At 34.3% G+C, this 12,134-nt stretch overlaps 1 protein-coding gene and 1 long non-coding RNA gene across 2 annotated transcripts; one reads left to right on the top strand and one right to left on the bottom strand.

Moving 5' to 3' along the window:
* Nucleotides 1-4,664: 4,664 nt before the first annotated feature.
* LOC109827265 lies at nucleotides 4,665-7,278 on the top strand. The gene is made up of 2 exons (XR_002243382.1): nucleotides 4,665-4,817; nucleotides 6,057-7,278. It is a non-coding gene; the product is annotated as an uncharacterized LOC109827265 (long non-coding RNA).
* A 2,677-nt stretch (nucleotides 7,279-9,955) lies between these two features.
* On the bottom strand, nucleotides 9,956-11,642 carry LOC109827272 (uncharacterized protein At3g06530-like). The gene is made up of 2 exons (XM_020394257.1): nucleotides 11,239-11,642; nucleotides 9,956-10,177 (listed from the first exon to the last, which is right to left on the bottom strand). Exons 1-2 carry the CDS (start codon nucleotides 11,605-11,607, stop codon nucleotides 9,956-9,958), a joined length of 591 nt encoding a protein of 196 aa, XP_020249846.1. The 5' UTR covers nucleotides 11,608-11,642.
* Nucleotides 11,643-12,134: the final 492 nt, after the last annotated feature.

The raw sequence follows: 12,134 nt of genomic DNA, 5'->3' as shown, positions 1-12,134 counted from the left end.
CTTTATACTATAACTTGACACGGTTGTGCACTTATAATATTTTTTGGTACATGTTTATGCCGCATCATACGCTGGTGTGTTGGAGATGCACCTTATAGTCTACAGTTGCTTTGTTGATGATAGAGGCAGAGTATATGGCGATTACAGAGGTTGTTACAGAGGCAATTTGTCTTTTAGGACTTTTGGAGGACCTTAGTGTTTCACAGCGGTCTGTCACCATTCATTGTGATAGCATGAGTGCTATCTATTTAGCGAAGAATTAAGTTTTTCATGCGAGGACGAAGCACATTGACGTTTGCTATTAATTTTTCTGAGATGTTCTTGAAGATGAGGATATGGAGCTTGTGAAAATCCACACCAAAGACAATCCAGCAGATATGCTTACGAAGGTGGTCCCTAGCAACAAGTTCAATCATTGTAGAAACTTGTTGCAGATTTGTGCTTGTTGAGGCCTGTTGAGGCCATTTGGAGAAACTATGGCGGCTTGATCCCTTGAGAGAGGGGGTACGTAGGCAACCACATTGGTGCAGCTAGATTTGGAGAGACGATACATTGGTGCTCTTGTTGGTGTCGGTTTAGTTTTGGGAACACTTCGTCGAGGTGAAGAATTATTTAAAAAGGCGAAGAATTGTTGATAAAGACGTGGAACAGAAAAAACTCTGGTCGGTCGACTGATAGAAGTCATCAGACGACTGATACGTGCACACTGCAGGAACAAAAAATATCACATTGGATAGTCGATCGATGAATCCATATCGGTTTACCGATGAAGACTTACTGGTCGACTGATAACATCCTATCATTCGATCGATAACGAGTAAAATAGATATATTCATTTCCCAGTCTGCTTTGGTTTAGGGATTTATATATATTAAAGGCACATTTTGTTAGGAGGGTTTTATCAGAGAAAAGAGAGTTGTTTGAGCACTTTGAGAGGGAGATTCTTTGAGGGTGAGTGAGATCTTGTTGGTTAGGGTTTGAGAGGGAGATTCTTTGAGGGTGAGTGAGATCTTGTTGGTTAGGGTTATTGTGATTGTTTGAGAGTTGTAACCCATTGTATTTCTCAGATCTTGTTGGTTAGGGTTATTGTGATTGTTTGAGAGTTGTAACCCATTGTATTTCTCCTCCATATAGTAAAATCTCCCTATCCTCTCCCCGTGGACGTAGGCAACTTACCAAGCCACGTATATTTCTGTGTTTGTGATTGATTTTGCCCGTTTTATTGTGGATTGTGCTCGTGGTGTTCTTCGTTCGTTGCTTATCGACTCGTTGTGATTTGAGTCCGCTTCCGTCGGGGCAACAAACTTATAAAGACCGTACCATGAAATTTCTCTGAAACTAGCCGTCTAAGCTAACACTCCATAGCAAATAACACCTAGCCCTAGGTAGTCCTAACCCTCAATTACCACCGGTTTCAGTATGCCATAAACCCTCAATTAACACCACCTTGAGTATGCCTTAAAATCAACTTTGAAATATACTACCAAAAATAGTTTAAGCACAAAAACAGAAAAATCTTACAACCCTTTCATAAGTAAATTGCTTTTTTAAAATTGAAGCAAAGCTCGATAAAGAACAATGTAGATCTTGATTCTGAGGGCAACTCATCTCTCTAAGATTTGTTCCGATATTGTTGAGCGTGATGAAAAAGAGTTTGTGTAGAGGCTCCGGGGGTTCAAATATCAAATCAATCTTCTTCTCTCAAACCCTCAAATTTTCTCACTTAAAGTTATCTTTTATCAATACATGAAACCTTTTTCAAAATATGATCTCTTCATGTCCTTATATATCATCTGATAAATAAGAAAAGAGAGATTGAAATCATAGTAAAAGTTAAAGATAAAAAAGATCAAAAAACGGTTGTCATTTGCTTTTAAAATTTACCAAAGCGTGCTATTACCATCGATGGGCAAACATGACCATCGATGGTCCCCGACGCCCATTGATAGGCCCCTCTAATATGTCGATAGTCTAAAAACTAGTTTTTATAATTTATCAGTTTTGCACTGTATACCATCAACTGTGGTGTTGGCCATCTATGGTTCACCCATGACGATCGATGGTGTCAAATCTAGCTTCTAGAATTCTTTGATTATGTACTGTAGTTCATCACTTCACTCACAACCATTGATAGTGTGTCATTGACCATCGATAACAAGATGGTTGAAATCAACATAAATGTTGATCTTTGCATCTTTTTTTCGCATGGTACCTTTCATATACTTGTTTATATCTATAATATATCATCTCAAACAGTCATCAGTAACAAATGAGAGTGTTATTATTCAAACAAGAGATATTGTACGAACTATGTTCTAACACAACTTATCGGATTACCTAGTTCTTTTCTCCTTTAAAGGTGTAAAACAAATAGCTGCCTAATTTTCATCTACTAGAGTTCTAATCTCCTCTCATGGAGATAATGTTTAATTAAATCATAAGATTAAATTGTTGTTCTTATATTAGTGAAAATTTATGGAGAAAGGAAATATTGGATTCATCAAAATAGTGAGTTATATGGAGATATATGCATCAAGTATCAATCAGCTTAGACAAGTTTTAATTCAAGTATATGTTGGAACTGGGATGCAAGCCTAGGGGGTGAATATGATTGTACAATTTTTGACTAATTTAGAATATGCAGCGGAAATAAAATAAGCAAAAAACTAAAAGCAAATCAGCACAAGAAAAACACATAAGATTTTTATAGATGTTCGGATCAAAATCTTACGTTCACTCTTCTTTCTCGTGAAGAGCCTTCTTTATTATGGTTAGAGTTCACCCAAATCACAATCCGATTTGGTAGGCTTCAAAGACTACACCCTAGATTCTATCCAAAAGCAATCATTTAACCTAGCTCTTCACAATGACCAAAAGATACTAGGTTTAGCTAGCCGAACCCTCAATTCACCTAGCTTAAGTATGCTAACCTTCAATTACCCTCACTTGAGTACGCCGTCAAACTCATAAGTTTAAAATACAACCAACTCGGAATGAGTAAAGCATAAAAAGAACAATCTTATAAATATTATCAAACCGTTCTCCAAATCAATATAGACGAAGATCCATGAAGAAGTGGTATAGCATTATAGGCGTAGGGCACTTCTTCTCTCTCAATCAAACTCTAATGAAAAGTGCACCAAGAAGAAGCTGAACGAGGCTCAGAAATTTTTATCAACTCTTGCACGCCCTCCCTCCTTCTGTCCCCCCACCCTCCCACCCCTCTCGCTCAAACCCTAAAAAAAGTTCTCTCCTTTTTATGCAAATGCCTCTTGCTTTTCTTGTTGTCTCCTTTTTTAAATATGATGTCCAACTCCTTTTGTATAGACCTTGATAGAATAGGAAAAAGATACTCTAATCAAAGTTCCAATAGGAGATCAAATAAATCAACGAACGACTGTAATTAAATCTAAAAATCTGCCAAAGTGCGTCATAACCACCGATGGTGGATCATAATCATCGATGGTCGTTGAGGATCATCGATGATTGACTGTTATCCATTGATTGTGCAAATAATGGTTTATAGATTTCTTCAACTGTTGACTGTAGTCTATCGATAGTCCTTGCGATCATTAATGGTCGACTCTAGACCATCAATGGTTCGATTTCTGGTTTCTGTTTATCCAATTCTTTCTTATAGTCCATCGATGACTTGACTTGACCATCGATGGGGCCTCCCAACCATCGATGGTTCAAAGGTTAAAATAAATATTCATGTTGATTTTTGCATCGTTTTGAAACCGTAACTTTTTCATACCCCATTTATACTTGAAATATATAATTTTACAAACGTATCCATAGTAGATAAGAGTTTGTTATTAATCAAACAAGAAATATTGCACGAACAATGTTCTATCCTAAATAATGTTCTAACAATATGAAGATAAATTTGTCATGTAACTTATCAACTTACAAAATTTTAAGGCATTTTTTACCTTGATTATCTGAAAACTGGGTATTACGTCCAATTAAACAACCTCAATAAGTTACTCTTCTAAGAACCATTAACCACATTGAAATTGAGCTTTACCACTCTTCTGATTTTGAGAAGACGACTTGAGTTTATTTTCTAAACAAGGCATTGTTTGGTTTCACTGTCAGTGTTAAAACAAAAAAATTGAATTATAAAGTTTACAAATTCATTTCAATATTACAACTTTTAATCAGATTATGATAATAGCACTTTCACTTACTAGTTCATGCCTCAAATTCCTTCGGCCAAGAATTTGCTCCTGTACACGATAAGCACATGCCATTAATATTGGGCCACATCTAAAGTCACATGTGATTTTCCCTTCATTTGTGGACAAAAGGACCCCAAACATCTGTGGACATCACATGGAAGAACAAAATAATTCATCTTATTTTATTCTTTTGATTGAAATCTTGCAACGTTACAAGCAAGAAGCCTTATATAATTTCCACCAACCAGACAAATAATTAAGCATGAGATGAAGAAAATGGTTCTCCATCTCTGTCATCATCTGTCTCAGTTTTATCCAGAGATCAAAGCTTCTCTCATACCCACAAGCAACCATGAGTTTATTCTTGGAATATGCTATTCACTAGAATCATTCGAAGAATATACTTTCTTATCTCAAGAGTCTAATTAACTTGTTTAAATATATGTAATGTTGAGCCTCAGTGCTGAGGCCAAACTGAGGCGTTGCTACTTTTGAATGTGTCATGTTGATGGTCATCTAACAATCATCTCAAATATAATATCTTATAAAGATTAAAACTCATTGTTAGATGACCATCAACAAACACTTTCAGAGGGCATGCAGAGCATCTTATGGTAATGCACATCCCATCAGGTACTGTATTTGTTTTTATGTTGTTATTTTTTCCTTAGAAAATGTGTCTCAGCACACCCAATCATAGTAGGTGAAATTGCTTAGTTCATATTTGGGTGGATTAGTTGTAGGTAACTCATGGGTACTAAGCGAGTTAGCCACTCAGGACGTGTTTGGCTCACACTAAATTATTGTAAATAATGTGGCTTTTTGAATTTGGAATAAAAAGTAGCAAAAATAGAATTATAGGATTCCATTACTTTTGTTTGGTTAAAAAAAATTAAAAAAATGTTTTCCATAAAACATGAAAAGTACACAGATGTTTGGAATACCCATTTTTTTTTTGTTTTGGATGGGAAATGGGCAAAAAATTTTTGACAAATGTATGCCCCATCTCCACCCTCTTTTCTTTCTTTATCACACGATCACCTAACAAAAATCAGCAGCCCATCTCCAACCCTATCCTCCAAATTCCACTCTCCAAATTGGAATATTCCTAGAATGCTCCAAATTTGGAGAGTGAAATTTGGAGATTTGCTCCAACTCACACTCTCTAAATATTTTTTTTTTATTTTTTTTCAAAAAAGCCATATAAATTAATAATATTGAATATATTTTACATTAATAATTTTATTTTTAATAATTTATTTGGAAAAAAATAATAATATTAGAAAGGTGTCGACAAGAGCTTTAAAATGAACCCAATATTAATTATGCAATATAACATATTAAAAAAAATAAAAAACTAAAATAACCAACCCATATTCATTTCTTCCTACAGAACCAGCTTCTCCCGCAAACTGAGAAAATCCTCCATGATCTCCAGAGGAAAATCCATATTCGTTTTCTCCTCCTATAGCTCCTCTAAGAAGATCAAAAAATTCTCTTGGCCCTCTGGAGGAAAATCCATAGTCGAATGATGGAGCTCTATATTTCTTTCTATTAATAATTTCTTATTTTTTTGTTGATAGTAAGCATGTTCACTTTGATTGACGATCTTACTTAGATCGATCAACATAATTTGTCTATCATCGCTTTCACGCTGAAGAGCTAATTGTAGGTCATGTTGTTCTACTTCTCTAGCTCGTAATTCTAATTTTATTTTTTTATTTTCAAGTTTTATTATCATCAATCACTCCATTTTTTCCCTGCTCATTTCACATTTAGCATCCATCTCTTGTATACTCTTAATAATTCCCTCCCCAGAACTAAATTCCGCCGACTTTTTTCTCTTTACCTTCTCCTTCTTTTTTCCAACAGGCCGACTTGCTGGGTTGTCCGTGAGAAACTGGCCATCACTCATGTTCATAAAACTTTCGCTCTCCGTGTTGAGATCCATAACGTCTTTTGTTGCATTAGGCCAACTTTGCGTGTTCAACTCTGAACTTTCAGATATGCTCCTAGCTGCATGATTGGATTTAGGGTTAGCCTATTTCTTGACATCCTTGAGATTCGTCCAAACATGATCGAACTAAAATCCTTTCTTTTCTTTAAAGTCTTCTCCGTATATGATTCTAGCTTGAGTCAACGAAAGAATGTAATTTAAATATTATAATTTATGCTTGTATTTTCTTATGGGGTAAGTTAAATAGATCCTCGTATCTAAATTTTCATATCTGATACTCATTTATTTAATTTAAAAAAAAATAATTTTATAATAATACTAAAATAAACCAATCTTAGTTTTATTTTTAAGATCTCGATGATACCTTTCTAAATATATAATTATTTCAAAAATTAGATTAATAAAATTTTAACTATATTTATTTGAAATTAAACATCTAATTTAAATTACTAAAAATGATGGCAAAGTGGTAATTTTTAAGAAATTAAATAGTTGAAAGTGGCAAATGTGTAAATAATAAAACTTTGAATACTGATTTGGAGAGCCTCTCCAAATTCTAGCTTCACCAAATTTGGAGAGTGAATCATCTTCAAATTTGGAGATCTCCAAATTTAGAGAGTGATTGGAGAGGATTCACTCTCCAAATTTGGAGGGATGGAGATTTTGGAGAGTGATTGGAGATGCTCTTACCCCTTTGGTTTGTTCGTGCCTCCCTCTCAAAGAGAAGTCTAGTTTCCTCTTTCATCCCAATTCGCCATCACTTGCTTCAAAATTTTGCTCTAAAATGTCAGGTCGAAGCATCTGAATACATATTTGGGTTTATGTGATCTCTATTGAAGACGAAATTTGGAAATTTTGGGGTTCTCTTTTGTATTTGAGTTGATATTTAGGATTTCTCTTCGGTATTACTTTCAGAATTTGAGATTTCAGAGTTAATCTAATTGTGCTTCAACCTCACATGCGATCGTGTAGATCCGGTCCAGACCGCTTGTTGGATTTCTTATTTTGTCTGGGGTTTTTTCCTAGCTGCAATCCAAAGTATATTTTTTGTAAAACCATCTTCTTTTTTTAGTATTTTTTTGTCGAATTTTAATTTTTCTTTGACAGAAATTATTGAGTTCATACTTGTTGAAATTATTGATAATTAAATCAAATTGGGTCTGTTCTATTAATTTGGATCGAATTATTGATAATCATACTTGTTAAAATTCATGGTTTTTGCCATGATTTTGGATGCTATTGAGTTGGTTCAATTTGAAATGTATGATTATTGTCATGAATTTGCAATATGACCTTGAAGTTGATGTTAAGAAATGTTTATTTATGTGTATAAATTGAGTAAACTTTATATTAGTTAAGTTTTAAAAATTGCTTTGAGTTTAATTTGCATATGTTTAAGATTGTGTTTCTCGATCATTGTAGATGGATGATGTTGATAAAAAATGTTATTGAGGATGTCGAGTAATGCTACTATTTTCACCATCATTACTGTATTTTCATGTTTAATGGGAAGGTGTTGTAGTAGGAAATCAATCACTTATCATGATAGGGAGGGGGAAAAAAGATAGATCCTACGAACACACATATAGATCATGCGTTACAAATGCACACATAGATCTTGTGTTTTCTGGCTATAGTCAAAGTTGTAGAGATTATGTTAGAATGAGGCTACAAGCATTTGAAAAACTTGTTCAAATAATAAAAATTATGGGCCTATTTAAGGATTCACGTAATGTTAAAGAAGAAGAACAATTGATCATGTTCCTTAATATATTAGGACATAAAATAAAAATAGAATAATAAGATCACATTTCATAAAATCAGGGGAAATAAATTATAGATATATTTTAATAAATGCTTAGAAACAATTGGTCATTCAAGGGGGTGGTACATGAAGCAAGCACCAAATAAAGTGGCGCAAGAGATTGTAAACAATCCCTTGTACTATCCTTATTTTAAGGTAATGAACTCATTCATATAACAAACATTGAAAAAAAGAGCTTTGTTGTTGCTTGAAATAATAGTAATTTAACACATGATATAAGATTGCATTGGCATGATAGATGGAATCTACATTAATGTCATACTTCCTGCTAGACTTGTTGCCTATTTTAAAGGTCATAAATGTGTAATTCAAAATGTTCTAGCCGCATGTACTCCAAATAAGTTATTTTTGTACGTTCTAGCTGATAGAAGGGGTCCACAAATGATTATAGAGTACTACAAGATGCTCTTTCAAGGTCACAACCTCATGAACTGAGAGTCTATGATGGTAAATATAATGAATTGTTAATATTTAATTATAATTTTAAAAAATATATATGTATATACTATATTGTGTTGTTTATAACTATCACTGCTGGATTTACAACTTTTAGCGACGGAAAATTCCGTCGCTAAAAGTCACTTTTCCGTCGCTAAAAGTTTTAGCGACGAAAAAAAAACAAATTCCGTCGCTAAAATTTCGACGCTACATTCAGGGTCCCTAATTGAGGTTTTAGCGACGGAATTTCCGTCGCTAAAGTTTAGCGACGGTATATTAGCGACGACAAAGTCGTCGCCATTATTTTTTAATAAAATAATAAAAAAATATTAGCGACGGAAATTCCGTCGCTAAAAATAGAATTAGGGACGGAAATTCCGTCGCTAAAAAGAGAATTAGCGACGGATTTTTTTTAAAAAAAAATTTAAATCAGTTTTTTTCGTGAATGTTTTCCGTTGCTATATGGATATTTAGCGACTACTAATCCATCGCTATTTTTTTTTAATTTTAATAATTTTTTATTAATAAAATTTTTAATTATTTTTTTTGGTGCACGTTTTCCGTAGCTAAATATTTATTTAGCGACGGAAAAACCGTCGCTAAATATATATTTAGCCACGGAAAATCCGTAGCTAAATAATCATTAATTTTTTAAAAAATATATTTTGAAAATTATTGAAAAAACCCTGTACAATATCGATACTAAATTTAAAAAACCTGTTTAATCAGCAGTATAATATTCAATCTCACGCATATATCACAAATTTATTTCAATAAAAACAAATAAAAGTTTCACGACAGGTACATAATAAATATTATTTATACAACACAAGAAATTGTTTTCAAAGTTAAATTAATTACAATCAATCCTCCTGATCATCATCATCATCCTCATCCTCAACACGAGCTGCATTATGACTACCCCGGCTACACCTTGTGAAGAAGTCCCCGCCTGCAAATATAAATCAAACGTTAATAAGGGTGTGTAACCATTAATAAGAGTGCAAATATAAATATAATTCCCTTAACACCACAACACAACACCAAAACACTATAACACAACACCACAACACAATAACACACACCACATCACAACACTACACACCACAACCAACCAACCCCACCCACCAACCAACCACACTCCCCCTCCCCCCACCCCTCCCCCTCAACCAACCTGAAGAAGCCCCCGCCTGCAAATATAAATCAAACGTTAATAAGGGTGTGTAACCATTAATAAGAGTGCAAATATAAATATAATTCCCTTAACACCACAACACAACACCAAAACACTATAACACAACACCACAACACAATAACACACACCACACCACAACACTACACACCACAACCAACCAACCCCACCCACCAACCAACCACACTCCCCCTCCCCCCACCCCTCCCCCTCAACCACCACCACAACAAAATCCCCACTCCCCATCCTCAACCACGACCAAAGCCCCCACCCACCAACCAATCACACTCTACACACCCCCTCCCCCTCCATCACTACCATCACCACCATCAACACCCAATCCCCCAGTCATGCAGTGGCTAACCAATAACTCCAATGACAAATTTATGTGAACGAGGTGCTATACTGACCTCATGGTTCAAAGGCTTCCATAAGACATCAGAATGTGCTGTAACAGCCATTTGACCAAGGCACAAAACCAGTGTTTCATCAACTTCATCTACAGTAGGCATATCCAATAAAACATCAGCAGAGGATGGAGGATCTACCACAATCTGAGAAACAATAGGCTTCAGGAGGACCTGCAACATTTTATGAACAGCTTAGAACTAACAAAGAAATTAAACATTCAGTAAATAAAATGCGCAATGAAAAGAAGATAAATTTGGATAATATCAGGGCTATTTTCCTTATCCTCCTTTCCTATTTCTGAGCACAAGATTAGTATTTCTCTGGGTGTAAGTTCGATCACGAGTCAATTATCATGAATAATTGTAGCTAAATGACAATTGAATCAAGACTACCACATCAATTTCATGTTGCTATGCATAATACCTATAGAACAGGTCTCAAACTACCAAGTAATAAATTGATGGATAGTAACAACATACAGGTAGGTAGTACAAGTCTACTGACTCCTGGATTTAGGCAAGTCAGTAGCATCACATTATTATCAAAGTCATTGTAAATTATGATCAAAACAAGGCACTCAAAAGGAGTACAATAGCTTCATGAGATATTTCTAAAGGTGGTTACTCAGTCTAAATCACATGCAACTTAGAACGAAGACAATGCCAAACAAATGCGAAAGATCTGTACTCAAAAAATTTTATTTAAGTTCCAAAAAATGGTAGCAACTTTGAGTTCTGACGTGTCAGCATGTGAAACTTTTACTGCTTAGTTGACATTGAAGAAAAGACAGCATATATATTTTTAAGTTGCAAATCATATTTATCTCCTCTTGAAGTAATTAATAGTTCACGGTGAGGTCAAGGCGATTAGGTCCTATATTGGTTGAGGCCAGAGGCACCAAAAAAGGCGATCGTCTGAGTAAACTAAGGTGATAAATATTCAAAAAATTCATAAACATTACAAGTATTATGCAAATACCAATAAATACCAACAAGACAAATTAATCACAGCCAAATTTTCAACTTCACAAATATAACAAGTCATTAACCATCTAAAATAAAGTAGTAAGTAAAAAATATTGAATAGTAAGATTAACCAGTAACATATTTATACTAGAAAACAAATTATGTGAATCTAAAACAAAGAATTTAGAGATGCAATTGAAAAAAACAAATTATACTAGAAAACAATCAAACAACATATTTAAGGTTCACAAAATATATGAACTAACCTCAAAATTTGAGGCATCAAGAAACTTCAGATCTGTCGTGTCATAGAGGAAGCACTGATATAAAGACTTCAAAACAAGAGCCCGCAAATGCCACTGCTTATGGGATAAAACATCTTTGGGCTTTGCAACAGCAGATGCATTCCCATGTTTGGCCTTCTTTTTCTTTTGGGTCAAAGGTATCAAACCTATGTCTTGATCTTCAGTAAGATGTCGCGTGCAATCCTCAAAATTGCAGGGTAATGCATACAGAACAAATAGTTTTACATGGTAGCAATACAATTCGAAGGAGGTTTGTGCAAAAAATGGAGGTTGCAGAATAGGATCATCTAGAATATGGTAACAGGAGTATGGGTTACAGTAAGCTATCATACTTGGATGGCAGGAGAGCTATACTGCATTGGTCAATCCCTTTCGGTCATCCATGATGTCTGGGCAGAAGATGTCAGCGGCTTTAAGTGGAGAAAGCTTTAAGATAAAAAAATAATAACTAATATAACCCTACGGAAAGCAAAAATGGAAAGAAAATGAAAATAAACCCAAGTCATACAGCTTACTACATTATCTCAGTGTGTGTACAAAATAAATTAACTATGCTTTTATAAGATTAAGTAATTTCAACACAAATGAAAATCTTTGCAATGATCTTTTCTGATCTATAATGCTCCCAAAAAACTGAATCTATAAACATCTAGTTTTACAGCACTTGAAATCCCAAGTAAAGAAAATGCATCATAACTTCTTGGAACTCTAGTGGATAGTTTTATATACAAATGAAAAGATAAAAGATATTGTTAACCAAATCACGAGAAAATGTAACTCGAGAGTGAGTTCATCAGTAAAACAAGTACATGTTATGTATACCCAATTAAAACATGTATGTTTTATTTGCAGGGAAA

This window comes from Asparagus officinalis, unplaced genomic scaffold, assembly GCF_001876935.1.
Source record: "Asparagus officinalis unplaced genomic scaffold, Aspof.V1 AsparagusV1_Un106, whole genome shotgun sequence".
NCBI lineage: Eukaryota > Viridiplantae > Streptophyta > Magnoliopsida > Asparagales > Asparagaceae > Asparagus > Asparagus officinalis.
This window is presented reverse-complemented; position numbering and strand designations above follow the sequence as displayed.